The sequence below is a fragment of the Mobula hypostoma genome, chromosome 6 (assembly GCF_963921235.1).
Source record: "Mobula hypostoma chromosome 6, sMobHyp1.1, whole genome shotgun sequence".
NCBI classification, from domain to species: domain Eukaryota; kingdom Metazoa; phylum Chordata; class Chondrichthyes; order Myliobatiformes; family Myliobatidae; genus Mobula; species Mobula hypostoma.
In genome coordinates this window covers 51,759,925-51,778,859 of record NC_086102.1, presented here as the reverse complement: position 1 = coordinate 51,778,859, position 18,935 = coordinate 51,759,925, and the positions used below count along the sequence as shown (strand labels likewise).

Sequence of the window (18,935 nt, the reverse complement as noted above, 5' to 3'; positions counted from 1 at the left end):
GACATGGGTAGGACAATTGATGCGGTTCTGCATAGAGTGTTCGGGGAGTTAGGTGCTAAGTTAAACGACAGAACCTCCAGAGTTGTGATCTCAGGATTGCTACCCATGCCACGTGCTAGTGAGACCAGAAATAGGAAGATTATGCAGTTCAATGCATGGCTAAGGAGTTGGTGTAAGAGGGAGGGCATAAGATTTTTGAATCATTTGGCTCTCTTCCTTGGAAGGTGGGACCAGTATAGAAGGGAAGTTTTGCACCTGAACTGGAGGGGGACTGATATCTTAGCAGGAAGGTTTGCTAATGCTGTACAGTGGGGTTTAAACTACAGTTGTAGGGGGATGGGAACCAGAGTGCAGTTAGAACAGTTAGTGGAGAGGTTGTGGAGACAGATGTTGGTAAGACCTCAGACAAAGTCAGGAATCAAAAGATTAAGCATGGTGTGACTTATATCTGAGCTGTGTATATTTCAATGCAAGAAGTATCATAGGAAATGCAGATGAGCTCAGGGCATGGATCAACACCTGGAATTTCAACATTGTAGCCATTAGTGAGACTTGGTTGCAGGAGGGACAGGACTGGCAGCTTAATGTTCCAGGGCTCTTTTGTTTTAGATGTGACAGAGCGGAATGCATTGAAGGACATGGGTGGTATTACTAGTCATGGAAAATGTCATGGCAGTGTTCCATCAGGACAGACTGGAGAAACATTATGGGTGGAACTGAGAAATAAGAAAGGTATGACCATGTTAATGGGGCTATATTACAAACCACCCAACAGTCGTAGGGATTTAGAGAAACAAATTTGCAAAGAGATTGCAGACTGTTATAGTAGGTGATTTTAACTTTCCACATATTGACTGGGAATCCCATACTGTAAAAGGACTAGTTGGGATAGAGTTTGTCATATGTGTTCAGGAAAGTTCCCTTTATCAGTATGTGGAAGTCCCAACAAGAAAGCATGCAATACAAGGTTTGCTATTAGGGAATGAGACAGGGCAGGTGACAAAGGTATGTGTAGGGGAACACTTTATATCCAGTGACCACAACGGCCATTAGTTTCAAAGTAATTATGTAAAGCAATAGTTCTGATCCGTGGGTTGAGATTCTAAATTGGAGAAAGGCCAAGGTATCAGAAATTACCTGGCAAGTGTGGATTGGGACATGCTGTTTTCTGGCAAAGGTACACTTGGAAGTAGGACGCCTTCTAAAATGAAATTTTGGGAGAACAAATCTTGTATTTGCCTGTCAGAATAAAAGGTTAAGATAACAAGTGTAGGGAACCCTGGGTGAAGACTTAGTTAAGAGAAAAGCCGAGGTGCATAGCAGATACGGGCAGGCAGGAACAAATGAGGAGCTTATGGAGTACAAGAAATGCAAGAGAACACTTAAGAAAGAAATCAGGAAGGCTAAAAGAGGCATGATATTGCTCTAACAGACAAGGTGAAGAAGAATGCTGAGGATTTCTACGGATATGTTAAGAGCAAAAGGATTGCAAGGGATAAAACTGGTCCCCTGGAAGGCCAGAATGGTAATCCATGTGTGGAGCCAAAACAGATGGGGGAGACCTTAAGTGCATTCTTTGCATCTGTACTTACTCAGGAGATGCATACAGAGTCTATAGAAGTGAGGCAAAGCAGCATCAACTTCATGGACCCTGTACAGATTACAGAGGAGAATGTGTTTGCTACCTTGCAACAAATCAGGGTGGATAAATCCCCAGAGCCTGATGTGTTCCCTCAGACCCTATGGGAGGCAAGTGCAGAAATTGCCGGGACCCTAGCAGAGATATCTAACACATCCTTAGTGACAGGAGAGGTACCAGAGGACTGGAGGATGCTGTTCTGCTGTTTAAAAAAAGGCTCTAAACATAAATCAGGAAATTATAGGCCAGTAAGCCTGACATCAGTTGTTGCAAAGTTATTGGAAGGTATCCTAAGGGACTGGATATGTAAGTATTTGTAGAAACATGGACAGATTAAGGATAGTCAGCATGGTTTCATGTGTGGGAGATCAATCTTGCAGAGTTTTTCGAAGAAATCACCAGGAAAGTGGATGAAGGCAAGGCAGTATTTGTTGTCTACATGGACTTTAGTAAGGCATGGGACTTTGGCTTTGTGGAAGAAGTCAGAGAGTGATAGTAGACGGTTGTTTCTTTGATTGGAGGCCTGTGACTAGTGCTGTGCCACAGGGATCAGAGCTGGGTCCTTTGTTGTTTAGTCATCTATATCAATGATCTGGATGATAATGTGGTTAACTGGATCAGCAAATTTGTGTATAACACCAAGACTGGGGGGTGTAGTGGACAGCGAGAAGTGCTATCATGGCTTGCAGAAGGATCTGCATAAGCTGAAAAAGCAGGCTGAAAAATGGCAGATGGAATTTAATGCAGACAACTGTGAGGTTTTGCACTTTGGTAGGACCAATACAGTGTGTCTTACATGGTGAACAGCAGGGCACTGAGGAGTGTGGTAAAACAAAGGGATCTGGGAATACAGGTATATAATTTGTTGAAAGGGTAGTGGGCTGCTGGATGAAGTGGGCAAGGCAGGTATATTTGCAACATTTAAGAAGCATTTGACTTGGTACAGAGAGGGGAGGGGCTTGGGGGTGGGGTTACGGTCTGAATGCATGCAACTGCAAATAGCAGGGAGGGTGCTGTGCTTGGCTTGGTCCGGTTGGGTCGTAGGGCCTGTTGTTATGCTCTTTTCCTTGATGACTCCATGGCATCAAACTGATGACAAAAAATGGACTTCATTGTGCATAATTATGTTCAATTATGAAAGCAAAGATGAATTTCCACCATCTCCTATTCCTCATTGCACCAATTTCCATAAAGCCCTCTGCATTAATTCCTTTACGTTACCCTTTTTGGCCCAACTCCTACCAATAAAAGCTTCACCATAAACCTGTGTCCATATTATTAATTCTGCAGTATTCAGGATACAAGTAGTTTGCAGCCTCCGGAATATTTTAAAGTGCTGGCAGGTATTCAGCAAAGTAAAATAATTTAAGTTCACCAAAGTTTCTGTCATGACACTATCCTGAAGACATAGTTTCACAGCTCCGTCTAATTCAGCTGCTGGAGAGAATGAAAGACTACAAATGCCTGACACAGCCATGTGTGGCCTGAGGAGCTTAGCTGAGAGATATTATTAGACTTGTCTCAGCACATTGCAGCAAGCTTAACTCCCATGCTGATGTTTGTCAGACACATCTGACAGGGAGAGGTAAGCTCAAAACACTTCAAGTTCTGGATTAGTAAGTACAGAAATGTGCTCTCTAGGTAATGTCGTTGTTACCGCCAGTTTTACAGCCATTATCTTCAATTGCTTTTTGCGACATTCAGACACATTCAGTTTTACATGCTGTTGAACATTTTTGCAAAAGTGGATTTTACTGGTAAATGCTGATGTACTCAATGCACCTTGGAAATTTTGATTGTTACATTTATGTCATTGCTTGCAATATTTGGATATTGTCTATGGTCAGGTAGATCTACGCTAAATCATGCCATGATTCTTTTCCTGATAATATAAAATTCTGATTGAAACCAAATGACCCATCGTGCTTATGCCAGTACTTTAACTAGCTAATTAATTCTAGCCTTTCACGCTTTTGACATAGCCCCACTTTTCCTTCCAAGAACTTATTTTATTTCCTTTTAAATTAGTATTGACTTGCTTTTAGCGCCTATTCAAATTATACCTTGTGCAAATCATGCCCCCTCTTATCACTTTTATTGCTTTAGCCAGTCAAGTTAGATCTGTTACTTCATAGCACCCATCACCCCATTACCAGTTCTTCTGCCATTGGAAAGAGTTTCCAATGAGTTATGCTAATAGAACTATTCATGGTATTTAATATTGTGGAGAGCATTCGGTGCATAATGACAGGCAAGGATGCCCATTGAACTCAACAACCATTTTATTGTGATAAACACAAAACAGACCGGGCACCATGACCCGGAGAGTGCACCCAACTAGTCTCACTCAGACAGGGGAGGTGACCATCACCCACCCTGGTTACAGTTAGGGTGACCCACAAATACATAAGCGAATAACTGCACAACCCAAGCTAAAATGTAACAACAAATGAACTGGAACTTCTCGCCATAACCCCGCAAAAGCATTTTAACACAAGAACAATAAACAGTCCTAGACATTAGAAATGCAGGGGCAGGCTGTCAACCCCCAGAGTGTCACAATATCTTTGTAAACTCATCTCTAAATTATGTTCCAAGAAGAATAACTCCAACCTCTCTGATCTCTCCACATAACTAAAGACCATTTAGACCATTTCTTTGATACTACCTGTCAAATCTCTTTGACAGATCTGTGCGATATTAAGGACCCAAAAGCCAGACATAGAAATTGATCTACAGTTAATTTTGTCTGGCATAGACACGATGGGCCAAATCACCTCCTGTGCTTTAAATTTCCGTTATTGAAAACTATTTTGATGTTCCAAAACAAAAAACTGTGGTCTAAGCCACATGCAACGTAAATGCTGAGGCTAGCCGCTGTGATGTAGGAGACACATTGTTCAAATCTCTGTGCACCATTACCAATTCACCACGTCTTAACGTCATGGACTATACCTAGTTTTGTCTAAGAGTGACTGAGAAAGCCTTCACTCGTGTTCTGAAATGATAAATTAAATTTCAAAGGCTTCTTACTTTTATTTGATATGTCAGTACATTTTCAAAAGTTGTTTTCAGCTCTTTTTGGTGAAGAACATATTAAATTAAAAACTGTTGTTAGTGCGTAGAGTGCAACAACCCTTAAAGTGAAGGTTTAAAGGTATGTTTAAGTACTTGCTTTTTCTGTCTATAATAATCACAGATTATGCTGTTATCTATCATTCATAATGTGAATAGCTCACCCCTAGAAGTGATGGAGTGGGAAACAAGTTGTTTTGATTAATCACTCGAATTTCTACTTTTGTGCAGAACGGCTTTAAATATCTCTGTACCCTAGTGAGTAGAATCTTGCAATTAGTAAAACATATTAATCTTACCTGGTAACTAATACTGGAGCATCCGATTTCCAATCAGAAGCCTAGAATCTGATTTTTTTTTAAAGACTGTCACTAGAATCTGATTTCCCTTGATGACTGAGTTTCTCTAGTTGGTATTTCAATAGCATGTGTATTTGCTGTCTGGTGGAGAAGGATGTTTAGAACATCTGTCAGAAACAATCGTATCACATCACCTTAGACCTGCTTATTGTAGCATGGGAATGGGCCATAAAATGCTGACCTTCCCAGCATCATACTCATCCTAAATATATACAGTGGATTCTGGTTAACTGGGGCATATTGGGACCAGTACATCTGCCCCAAGTAGCCTAAACCTAGGTTTCATTGAAATATTGAAGAGGTATTAAAAAAAAAGATAAAATTCCATTTAACTGAGTAACAGATTATGTATGTAAATGAAATAAATTAGAACACTACCAAACTACTACAGTACTATAAAACTGTGCTTTTGTTCCTAATGGCTATTGACAGAGGAATTCACTCAGTGTATGCTGCTGTGTTCTTTCAATTGACTGTAAATGAACAAAATCATGCAGACACCTAATGTAGATAGTGGACTGCCTTCAAACAGTGCTTTCGAAGGTTGTATCATCCAAACCTTCATTTTAATTGCAACATTCAAGATTATTGTTGATACCTTCAAATTCTTCGTCGTTCCGAACTTGCTAAAATAGTGAAATTCTCTCGTTTTCACTCCCAGGCGTTTCTGGCATCTTCAAGCCCGAATACTTGAAACCACAGTGAGCAAAACAGTTCTGAGCTGTCTTACTGTTTATTACTCACTGATTATTAGTGACAAAAATCACTGCTTTTTGAACACAAACATGCAAATTACACGATTTAAAAATGGCTTGCTCTAAGCTCGGTGAAGTGTCTAGAGACCACACGACGTGCACACGACTCACACTAGTTAGAAAATGTTCAGCAACAGTCTCCAGCCGCAATTAAGCAGCATGGTGTCCCAAATAAACAAAAGGAATCCTGGCTATTTTTTTTTATGTATTTTGTTCTTTAAGAGCTGTCCCAAATAAGTGGCTGCCGCAATTAACCAGAAGCTACTGTATATAATATGTACGTATAACATATATAACTTCTAAAATATATATGTATAAGAGAATAGGTAGCATAAATGTTCACCAGGTTTTATTAGAGAGCTTTGTTGTATACTAGGATAATATATCTGTTAATATATTTCTGACTGTCGCAAATTAACAAAAAGAAGCAGTCTTTCCTATGCTTTCTATAAAGCACTAAAATATAAAATAGAGCAGCACTAGATTCTTGGTACTATTCGTGACCCACTTGTCAAGTGGCCACTTAGATCCATCTATTAAGGAAGATGCAGTGTCAGGGTTATTGATAAAGCATAGTGGGTGATGGAGTTAACAACAGTGGTAACAAGACACTGAGGGCATCCACCTGTGAAATTGGAATAACCACAATAGCATGTTGCATTATAGCACAGTGAGGAGTGCTGCTCTACTGATCCAAAAGCCAGAGTTTCACTTGAGTTGGTTTTCCCTATGAATATTTTTACAGAAACCTTTTGTCCTTCCAGCTCCCTCTCTGATTGGGTTTCTGAGGAAAGACTGGGCATCCCAGAACAGTATTGGTCTGTCATGGCAGGAACCTGAGCATCCAAATGGAATCATTCTGGACTACGAGATAAAGTACTATGAAAAAGTAAGGAAAAGTATTGGAAATATCACTGTAAAGAATTTTTTGCTCCTGAGATTTTTCACGGCTTAAGAGTGATATGTTCACATTGAAATTTATAACATTTGAAGAGCAGTGTAATAACTTCTGGCACTGTTTTTAAATGAATTAAAGTATTGCCTTCACAATTTACACTTTGTCTTGATTTCTATGAAACAGAAAAAATTGTTCTGTTGATAATCGGCTGATGTAAATTTTCAAACATTAATCATTATTATTAATAAACTCAGTATTAAATCACAGCTCAAATATGGACCAGGCTTAAATATCTGCACACTAGAGTGTGTCTGGAACTCTCAGCAACGCAGATGCACAATTGTAGGAATCTGATGATATGTAGAAATACTACAGCCCTAATCACACATTCAATATTTTACATTCCTCAATGAGCATTGAGATTACAGCACTGATATCCATTCCCTTGTAAATGGTATTTTTAACTTACAGTCAAATTTGATTTGAGTTGATGGCGGCTCATTTAGTGAGCTACATGTCACAGATGTATAAAGGCAATCCCCTTCATAATGTTAACAATTAGGATGTCAATATACGTGCATAGAAAAGTTTGAGGTGTATCCAGCACACAGGATACAGGTTCATTTGTCATTCCTGGCAAGAACATAAAAAGCTACAAAAAAATCTCTCAGTGTGAAAATAAAGCACCTTCTCATTGACTTAAGTATCATTTAAAAATCTTATATTAAGAGCAAGGATATGGGAGTCGAGTGATCAGAGTCATGATTGGGAATGATCGGGGTGTCAAGCTGGAGATGATTGAGAATCAGGACTGGAGACGATCAGTGATTGTGGGCTGAGTCACGAGAAAGAGAGTTATCAAGGAGTGAAGCCTGGAATTGATCGAGGGACTGAAGCAGGGAGTAATCAGGGACATGACATTGTTTTGCTTGGTGGAGAGGTGGTTCCATAGCTTAAGGCCTGATTCATTGGGGAGACATGGTTGAGATTAATGGGTGGAAGAGGCCAGTATAAAGCAGGATGGGTAGGTAACTGGGCCCAGAGTAGTGTGATTAAACCTCACTGGTATAGGAGCAGTCAGTTCCCAACCCTCCCTTGACAACATGGCTTAAATCACCTGACAGAGCCCTAGAGGAAATATTCCAAGTTGACTGGTGTCACTTGATCTGTGTCAGGATGAAAATGACAATTCATGCTGGGAAGTGTTCAGTCAAATTTCTGGAGAATGTGAAATAACATAGAAATAATGGCTATTCTATTTCATCCTGGGAAGAGTCCATTTTCAATCACTGAACACTGAAAGTGAGCAGCAACATCCAATGAGATTTCATCCTGTACCTTCTAACTTAGCACAAATAACACCACCAGTAATAAATTAACCTAACAGACAAAGAATGCCACTTTTCACTGTTATATCACCGAATGATTCAATAGAAACAGAATTCATTATCAGGTTTATTGTTCTGGCTCACTCATATTGCTATTCACAGCTCTTTCATTCCATGACGAATATCAACCCAGAAATGAAAATCTAATGATTCGAATCCAAGTTGTGCAGAATTAAAATGGGGATTGCTTCTCAAGATTAGATGTAAAACAAATGACATGTACATAGAGCCGTCTAGATCAGCAATTGCTGGCAGCTCAGAAATGTAGAACCCACAACGGCAGATCATATTATGACCCTTCCCTGTATGCTGTGGAAATAGCTGCATTAGTGATATAAGCATCAATCGCCACGGAAATAAAACAAGACCAGCATTAAAAGAAACTGAAAAAGTACCTGTCACACTGTGCCATTTGCTTATATCCAGCACCAAATGTAAAGAAGCGAAATGTGGCATCTGCACTTTGTGGTAAGTATAGACAGATGAACACTGTCCAACAATCCCATTTTATAGATGTAATTTTCCATAAATCATCATTTCTGACAAGAAATTCTAACTTTAGCTGTTGCAGTCAGGCTACATTATCCCAAATGAATGAATGACAGTAGCTGCAGCAGAGTGAAGTCGATGTTGTAGTGTAGTCCTAGTTCTCAAATCATGTCTAAGAGATATAGTTGGCTCACTTGCTCTGTTATTTACCTCATAATGAAGAAGGAAAGGAGTTGTCAGAGAACAACTGAAAAGTAAAAACTTTCATCATTGCAAACTATTCTGATGTAAAAACAATTAAGCACTAATTTTCTAATGCACACTTTTTTCAACTTTCTTTAAATTAACAAACAAAAAATGTGTTCTTTTGGCAAGCACAATGTTAACACACATAAGTATAGCTATTCATTTTCTAAGGATCAATAATACTTTCTTTTCTGAAACCATTAAAACAATGACATTGATTGATGTGGACAAGTGGATTATGGATTAGTTGTGATCGGGATTACTTCATTTCTGATTTAGAGGTGAATCTAGCACACGTTGCTTTCTTCTTCCCCTGTTAGACATATGGGTTTAAATTTTAAAATCTCCAACAAAGTGAGCTCGAGGATGATGCTCATCTAAGGTACATTGGTAAAGTTTGTTTCAGTAGATAAATACAGAAAAAGAAGAAAAGTTTCTTTTGTAATTTTGCCACACTTTGATACGCACTTTTCCCTAAGTTCTTTACATCGACTCTGTGCGTGGAAGTGATGGTCGTCGAAAATGGAAAATAGTTCAGTTCTTCCCCTTATTAAACTTGGTGAACAAGAATTGCAACCAAATAGAAGTTACTCATGCAATGCAAAAATATTCATATTTATATTGGTTGGGTGGAGGAAGTGTCAAACTCTTGACCTTTATAATCAGCAGTAGGTGTTGTTTTGACCTTCTTGTAATTTATCCTTACTCTTATGCAGGAACATGAACAGCTCAGCTACTCCTCCACAAGGTCCAAATCTCCCAGTGTAGTCATTAATGGACTGAAGCAGGCTACGAAATATGTATTTCAGATCCGTGCCCGAACTGCAGCTGGATATGGCAGATACAGTCAGAAGTTTGAGTTTGAGACCGGAGACGAATGTAGGTTTATCTGTATTGTTGAACATAAATATTTAGTTTAATGTTTAATCACATTGTGACTTATTTGCTTTGATCTATTTAGCAGAGCAAATGCATTTTTTTAAATAATCTGCAATGGCGCATACCTAAAAACTAAGAATCTTTATTATTTCTTCTTCAGGCTATTAATTTTTATTGAGCACATTTTTCCCACGATATATAATGAATATATGCCATTTGTTACCCATGTTAAGTACTGAATTTGAATACTATTTTCCTGATTGTTGTAATGTGAACAAAGTCACTGGACAGACAGTAGGCAGATATGAAGTAGTCTTTTATTCAAGACAAGGAGACACAGCAGGCATCATATTGAGACCCTTTTGGAGGAAGAGGTCTGCTAGCCCCAACATTACATAACATTTTATACGCTAAAGATCAAAAGATAGTTCTACATTTACTATGTACCTAGAGAGCTTCCTTTGAATTACATGTAACTTCCACTCCTCCTTCTTCACACCCTCGTTCCAGACAACCAAAATGAGCATGAATCCACATTGTCTGGTTTTTCAATTAACTGCTCTAGAAACCTATTGATACTCTAACAGCGATCATTTCAAAACCTATCATTTATCAGCAGATTATTGTCTTTAATTCTGTATCCAAATAAGAAGAAACAAAATGTCATTTTTTTTATGCTCTGGTTCCTAGCTAATATTTTATGGCTAGTTCAATTATTGGTACATAACTTCTAACTGAATTCAGATCAGTTGAAAATGATAAACCCACATATATCAGAATACAAGAATAACGTACTTCAAGTGACACAGATTGCATGAAAGAGCAATAAAATGGCTTACAATTGCTATACACCATAAGATCATTAATAATTTTATCAGTCCTTTTATTGATTGGTTGACAAGAACAAAGATACTGCAAACCTGAAATCTGAAATAAAATTAGAAAATGCTGGAATACTCAACTGTTCAAGCCATATTAGAACTAAATTTTGATGAAAGATCGTCAACATGTGGGATTATTCCAACATTTTCTATTCATGTTTCTTATTCTGACTGGTTTTGCTTTTTTTAAATTCGTTGCTTGGTACCTGAGAAGAGGCTTTCTTTGTTTGTTGATGTTAGCAATGGCACTTGGCCTTCAGAAAACTAAAGGGAGAGATTTTTGCTGCTTATCCAGTTATCTACAATTACCACTCTAGAAGCTGAGCCAAAATGGATCAGTTGAAAAGAAAAAAAACCCCCTATGATTGCATTTTCTGTTGTAGCTAAGTGCATCGAGATATGAAAGTTCAACAAAATGCAGAATATTTTATGTGCTACATGTTAGTGCTCTTAAGTTAGCTAAAAATTGTTTGCTAAAACAATTGATGACTCCATGTATGGGGTAGCATGCTTTGGGGAAATTGTAGTCCAGGAGCTATTGGGCGGGTCAAGCCAAGTGGGTGGGGGGAGGGATGATGAAGTAAGAAAATGGAAAGCGATAGGTGGAAAAGGCTAGAGAAGAGGGAATCCAATAGGAGAGGAGAGTGGACCATGTGAGAAAGAGGCAGATGAGGAGAAGAGGTAAGAAGACAGAGTGAGAAATTGAAGAAGAGGGAAGGGGCAGAGGATAGAAAATTACTGGAAGTTGGAGGAATCGATGTTCATTCCATCAGGTTGGAAGCTACCTAGACAGAATTTACAGTATTGCCTCTCTAACCTGAGAGTGGGCTCTTAGTGGTAGAAGAGGAGGCCTTGGACCAACATGTCAGACTGAGAATGGAGATAGGAATTAAAATGGTTGGCTACTGGGAAATCCTGCCTTTAGCCGATGGAGCGAAGGCACTTGACAAAACGGTCCCCCAATTGTTGGGTCATTCTAATGTAGAAGAGGCCACATTGGAATTACTGGATATGATAGAAGACACTAACAGCTTCACAGGTGAAGAGTTGCCTATCCTGGAAGGACAGCTGAGGCTCTGAATGGAGGTGAGGGAGGAGTGAATGGTCAGGTGGAGCAGTTGCAGGGATGATTGCTCGGAGGCAGATTCGTGGAGAGTGATGAAAGTACAAGGAAATCATGGAGAAGGTAATTCCTGTGGAATGCAGGGAGTGCAGGGGAAATAAAGATATGTTTGGTGGTAGGATCCAGGTGAAGATGATGGAAATTGTGGAGAATGATTTGTTGGATACAGAGGCTAATGTGTGGTTGGTGAGGACAAGAGGAACTTATTCTTGTTAAGACAGTGTCTTAACAAGGATGGGGTGATGAGAATGTCCAGGAAATGGAGGAGATGTGGGTGAGGGCAACATCAATAGTGGAGGAAGGGAAACCCTATTCTTTGAAGAAGGAGGACATGTCTGATGTCTAGGAAAGGAAAGCCTCATCCTGGGAACAGATGCAACAGAGATGAAGGAACTGAGAAAAGGGAACAATATTTTCACAGGAGACAGGGTGGGAAGAGCTATAGTCAAGATAGCTGTGGGATTCAATAGGTTTATAAAGAATATCAGTGGACAGTTGGTCTCCAGAGATGGAGGCAGAGAGATCGAGAAAGTGGAGAGAGGTATCAGAAATGGATCAAGTGACTTTAAGGGCAGAGTGGAAGCTGGAGGCAGCTGAGAGAATTTTGAACATTTCATTGTTTGTATATTTTCAGTAATAAATATAAAAACTATTTAACATTTCAAAAGGGTTATCTTAATTAAAACAATAATATAATTTCTTTATGAACCATATTTTATGGAGAATTCTAAAGTATTTCTAAATTGTCTGTAAATATTATAGTTGACCAGCAGTATTGACCTTGGAGACTGCCAAAGTGTTACTGCTTTTCAGGTAGGGTGTTAATAACAGACCAGACATCCAAAAGAAATTGTCACATAACCAAAATCCTATACATTCTGCTTACTACATTACTTAAACAATTGAGCAGGAGATATACTTTATTTCATTTTTGCCTTAAAATATCCTTTCCTACATAATATGCTTTCTTGATTATTTATAAAACATCCTCTGAAAGCACCCACTGTGACAGCTTATTATCGAAAAACTTGAAAATGCTGAAATGTGACTTGCATTGCTCTATATTCTCCACTACCTGTTACATGTGGATATAATTTTAAATCACTGCTGTAATGATATGCTGTGGAAAAGAAAGGAAGGAAATAAATGAAAGCAAAGCAGGAGGACAGTACACTGGCAATATCTTACAGCTGGCTGAGAGGAACTCAGCAGGTTGAGCAGCACGTGGGAGGAGAGAATTTGTCAATATTTCAGGCCAAAACCCTGCATCGGGACCAGGAGTGGAGAGGGAAGATGGCCAACTGGATTCAGATAAGTAAAGGTCGTGAGAATGAAAAGCACTAGAGGAGAGGAGAGGCATGAATGACAGTTGGAAGCAGATGGGTGTGGGGTCGGATGGACGGCACCAGGAAGGGAAAAGGACAGTGATGGATGAAGGGTGGTGGGGGTGCAAAAGGGGGTGCTGGGGAGACTGGGGTGGAACAAAAATGGGAAGACTGAAGGATCAGGGAAGGGTTGGAGAAAAAAGGAATGAAAATGGAAGAAGGGTTTATACTGGTAGTATTATTGTTTGTAGACCTTTAGTAGCATAATTATTAGTATATAATATGGATCCAGCAATGTAACACTATGTATTTCTCGCATGTCTGCTCTCAGCCCTTCTTACATCACGGGAATAGGGTTCCCCTTTCCTCATTGCCCGCCCATGAGCTTCCATATCCAGCGCGTTATTCTCTGCAACTTTTGCCATCTCCAACAGAATCCTACCCCCAGGCATATCATTCCCTCCCCCAACCTTTGCTTGTCCCTTGTTCATTCGTCCCTCCCCACAGATCTCCCTCCTGGCACTTATCCCTGTAGCCGTGTTAGACCTACTCCCACACCTCCTCCCTCAGCACCACTCAGGGCCCTAAACAGTACTTCCAGTTGAGGCAACACTTCACCTGTCGAGTTGCCCGGAGACATTTATTATATCCAGTGCACCCAGTGCGGCCTCCTCTAGATCGGAGAGACCCAATGCAGATTATGGAACCACTTCGTTGAACTCGTTCGTTCTGTCTGCTGCAACAGGCAGGGTCTCCCAGTGGCTACCCATCTCAATTTGACTTCCCATTCCCCACCCTTATGTCTTTCTGTGGCCTTAATGAGGCCAACCACAGGCTGGAAGAGTATCACATCATATTTCATCTTGGTAGTCTCCAACCTGATAGCATGAACACTGATGGCCATTTTGTACTCCTTCCCATCCCCTCAGTTTCTTATTCTGACTTCTTCCTCCTTCCTTTCCAGTCCTGATAAAGGGTCTTGACCCAAAATGTCAACTGTTGATCCCTCTTCGTAGATGCAGCCTGACCAGCTGCATTTTGTGTTTGTTGCTGTAGATTGAAGATCGATTTCCTTAACTTCCAGTAACCAATTCTTGCTGTTTTCACCATCCCCACACCTTTTTTGTTTTCCTCCATTCTAGTGGTTCTCTATCCTTTCTCTTCTCCTCCCAATGTTTGTGGCCTGTCCTTCACTTCCTTTGGTTTCCCCACTTCCTTCCTTTTATTCCAAGATCCTCTGTCCTTTCTTATCAGATTCCTTCTTCTTCAGCCCTTTATCTCTTCCACCCATCCCCTCCCAGCTCACCTCATTCCCCCTCCCTCATCCATCTACCTCCCCGCTCCCCTGGTTTCACCTATGACCTGCCAGCTTTTACTTCCACTGCCTTCTTATTCTGGCTTCTGACTCCTTTCTTTCCAGTCTGGATGAAGGCTCATGTCCCAAAACATGGACTATCCATTCCCCTCCACAGATGATGTCTGACCTGTTATTTTGTGTGTGTGTGTTGTAGCGGAGTTTAATTGTTTAATAAGGAAATTTTGCTGATTGGAAATCATCTGTGTTTGTTTTTGGCTCCAGATAAATTCAAACATTCTTAGTATCTATAACAATAGATATTAACATCTGCTATAATGTTTTACTTCGTGATGTGTGCCATTTTGTGAATCAACACTGACTCTGGAATGAAAGAAATGTTGTAAGATATGAATTTTGCAAAAGATTAGAAATCAAGTGATCTTTGTAGAAGAACAAGCCAAGCGTGACGTGAATCTTTTCAGATATGAATTAACCAAATTAACACATTGATAAAAGGACAATTGATCTATTGAGCCCTTTTTCCATGCACCAAGAGAAAGTAGTCTGAAATATCCATGTCTAATCTGTCCAGATAAAGTTCTTTACAAAGGAATTTACTAATTCTCAAGTGGCACCAGAGCTGTCCCTTCCAGATCACAACTTCCAGCTGCTTTGCTTGTTGCTTGGTCTATTGTTTGTTTTTATATTTGGCGAACACAAATAAAGCTCCAATGACCTGGTGTTCTCATATTTCATAGTTTCCTGAATGTTGACCTGCATTATCACAGTAACAATATTATCAACTTGGCACCTATGGTAAGAACCATGCCAAGGAAAAATCAGAAATGCAAGTGTGGCACCAATAAGGTATATGTAAATTTTTTCAAAACTCTGGCTTAAACTTGCTACCTCAAATACTTTTTTTCAGTACATATTGTCAATAAATTCCAACCATCAGCCTGTGCACCATTTTCTGTTTGGCCGCCTATTTGCACTGTGGTTGGATTCCAGAACATGCACAGAGCATGAGATTGCACCCACATGGCCTAACCTGGACCCTTGTTCAAAGTGACCTACAGGAAAGGATCTACTATCTCACGGTGTTGCTTGTTTACATCCAGCAAGTAAAGTCTTACTTTCTGGGAGTCGTCACTTATAAATCAGGGCAACGCACTAGCTTTGACCTAGAAATACAAGTCTCTGGATGGTTTCTGAGAAAGTTAGACTATCCTCTACTGGTAACATAGATAACCAGCATCCAGTATAAGTTTCCCAGGGAACATGTTGACCTTAATAGAGAATAATAACTGTGAATGCCATTGGCATTCTGAATGTATACTTCAGGTCCCTTGATCAGTCTGAAAGCATTCTGTAATATAGTCTTTCTGGTATCTTGAGGACAGCATGCTGTACAACTTGACCTCACAAAGAAGATACCACACAGTGCAGCTTCTTCTAAAGTGCTCAAGGGAACAACAAAGCTGAATGAAAAAGACAAATTAAGTCAGGACATTCAAATGATTGAAAGACCTTCAAATTTCACCTGATTGACTTGGAAAAATCTTACTGAGATTGAATATTACAGCTGCTCCATCTGAAGCGAAATTCAATTCCGTCACAGTCTCACTTCCCCTCTCTTAAGTGGTTTATTTAGAAATACGTATTGCTACTTTTACACAATTGGAAAGGAAAAATTTGAATAGTTTGAAGATGTATATTACTCTATTTTATTAATGATTAGAATCACTGTGGATCCTTTCATAATATTTCACTCCAGATGTTTTCCGCTTCATATTTATTTATTTAAATTTCTGATAACCCTCCTATCCATTATGTACAACTTGAGTCAACTGAATTGAGACTGTGAAAGTGAGAAGCACTGCAGCAAAACATGATTTCAAACTGCAACTGCAAAACCTCTCTCCTCACTACTGCATAAAAATGCAATGTCATAACAAAAAAATACAACAATTTCGGAAGGCTACTAGAATCTTAACAAGGATTGCTCAGCTCATCTACGAATCACTTGGTTAACTTTCCCAGGACAGCCCAACACACCTAATACATCAAGGCTGAATGCCTCCCACCTGGTGGTACACAACTTCAGTTTTGACCTCACAAGCATGGTTACACAAAAACCTCTTTGTAATTTTCCTTGCTAGATGTCTTTTGACACACTTGTAAATAATGCCTACTCTGCTCAGAGATGATGTAAGAAGCTGCAGTTACTGGAATCTGGAGTAGCAGAAAGCACTGGAGAAATTCAGCAGGTTTGGCAGCATCTATGGAGGGCAATGGGCATCAAGGCCTTCATTAGTCTAGATGAAGGGTCTCAGCTAGACATGTTGACTGTCCATTTCCCTCGATAGATGTTGCTTGACTTACAGTGTTCTTCCAGCCCTTTTCATGTTGCTTAACTCTGTGCAGTCTGAAGATGCCCTATAATAATTTACTTTCTGGTCTTCTATATGAAGAACTGAGACCATGGATCTCACATGTTTTGATATAGGTCATGAATCAGTCTTGTTTTGATATAGCTCTAAATACCGTAGTATCTATCTCTAACACCCAATTTCAGTCTCAGGCCAATGATCTCTTACTACTTGCCAATGTGCTATTTCAATTGAAATACACAGCTGTCCCAATTACCACACAGGCCCTTCTCCTCCCTTGTAGTCCCTACCACCCACTTCCAGAACTTACCAATTATCAACTCACAGAGAAGTACAACACAGAAACAGGCCCTTTGCCCCATCTAGTCCATCCAGAAAGCATTGGGACTGCCTACCCTGGTTGGTCCTACCAAAGTGCAAAACCTCACACTTGTCTGCATTAAATTCCATCTGCCACTTTTCAACCCATTTTTCCACCTGATGCAAATCCTTCTGCAAGCTATGATAGCCTTCCTCACTGTCCACTACACCCTCAGTCTTGATATCATATACAACTTTGCTGAACCAGTTAACCATATTATCATTAAGAGCATTGATATAGATAACAAACAACAAAGGGCCTAGCACTAATCCCTGCGGCACACCACTAGTCACGGGCCTCCAGTCAAAGAGGCAAACCTCTACTACCACTCTCTGGCTTCTCCCACAAAGTCAGTATCTAACCCAATCTACCTCATCCTGAATGCCGAGCAACTGAACGTTCTTGACCAGCCTCCCATGTGGGACTATGCCCAATGCTTTACTAAAGTCGATGTAAACAACATCCACTGCCTTGCCTTCATCAACTTTCTTGGTAACTTCCACGAAAAACACTGTAAGATTGGTTAGACATGACCTGCCATGCACAAAGCTATGCTGACTATCTTTAATCAGTCCATGTCTATCCATATACTTATATATCTAATCCCTTAGAATACCTGCCAATAACCTTCCCATAACTGAAATCAGGCTTACTGGCCTATAATTTCCTGATTTATGTTTAGAGCCTTGTTTAAACAGTGGAACAATATTTGCTATCCTCCAATTCTCTGGTACCTCCTTTGTTGCTGAGGATGATTTAAATATATCTGCTAGAGCCCCAGCAATTTCTGCACTTGCCTCCCATAGGGTCCAAGGGAACACCTTGTCAGGCCCTGAGGATTTATCAACCCTGATTTTCCTCAGGGTAGCAAACACCTCCTCCTCTGTAATCTGTACAGGATCCATGAAGTTGATGCCACTTTGCCTCACTTCTATAAACTGTATAAATAGAGGTGCAAAGAATTCATTTAAAATCTCCCCCCCATCTGTTTTGGCTCTACACGTAGATTACCATTCTGGTCTTCCAGAGGACCAGTTTTGTCCCTTGCAATCCTCTTGCTCTTAACAGATCCATAGAATCCCTTAGGATTCTCCTTCGTGCCTTCTCTGAGCATTAATGATTTCTTTCTTAAGTGTTCTCTTGCATTTCTTATATTCCATAAACACCTTGTTTTTCCAGCTAACCTCCTTTTCTCTCTTAACCAGAGCCTCGATATCTCTAGAAAACCAAGCTTCTCTACACTTGTTATCCTTACCTTTTATTCTGGCAGGCACATCTAAGCTTGGTATTCTCAAAATATCTTTTTTGAAGGCCTCCACTTTCCAAGTGTACCTTTGCCAGAAAACAGCCTGTCCCAGTCCACACTTGCCAAACATTTCTGGTACCATCAAAATGGGCCTTGCTACAATATAGAATCTCAACCCATGGACCAGACCTATCATTTTGCATACTTACTTTGAAACTAATGGTATTGTGGTCACTAGATGCAAAGTGTTCCCCTGCACAAACCTCTGCTGCTTGCCCAGACTCATTCCCTAATAGCAGATCTAGTATCGCGTGCTCTCTCCTCAGAATTTCTATGACCTGATGAAGGAAACTTTCCTTAACATATATGACAAACTCTACCTCATCTAGTCCTTTTACAGTATTGGGGTCCCAGTCAATTTGGGGAAAGGTAAAATCACCTGCCATAATAATCTTACATTTCTTGCAACAGTTTGCAACCTCTTTGCAGATTTGTTTCTCTAAATCCCTAGGAGTGTTGGGTGGTCTACAATATAGCCCCATTAACAAGGTCATACCTTTCTTATTTCTCAGTTCCACCCA

General features: G+C 39.9%; 1 protein-coding gene across 1 annotated transcript in view; it reads left to right on the top strand.

The window, feature by feature from the left end:
* epha6 (eph receptor A6) overlaps positions 1-18,935 on the top strand; it is a 754,868-nt gene that overhangs the window by 621,953 nt on the left and 113,980 nt on the right. Inside the window, exons 6-7 of the mRNA XM_063050836.1 lie at positions 6,593-6,717; positions 9,566-9,728. Coding sequence (XP_062906906.1) covers positions 6,593-6,717; positions 9,566-9,728 — 288 coding nt within the window. The remainder of the gene's footprint in view (positions 1-6,592; positions 6,718-9,565; positions 9,729-18,935) is intronic.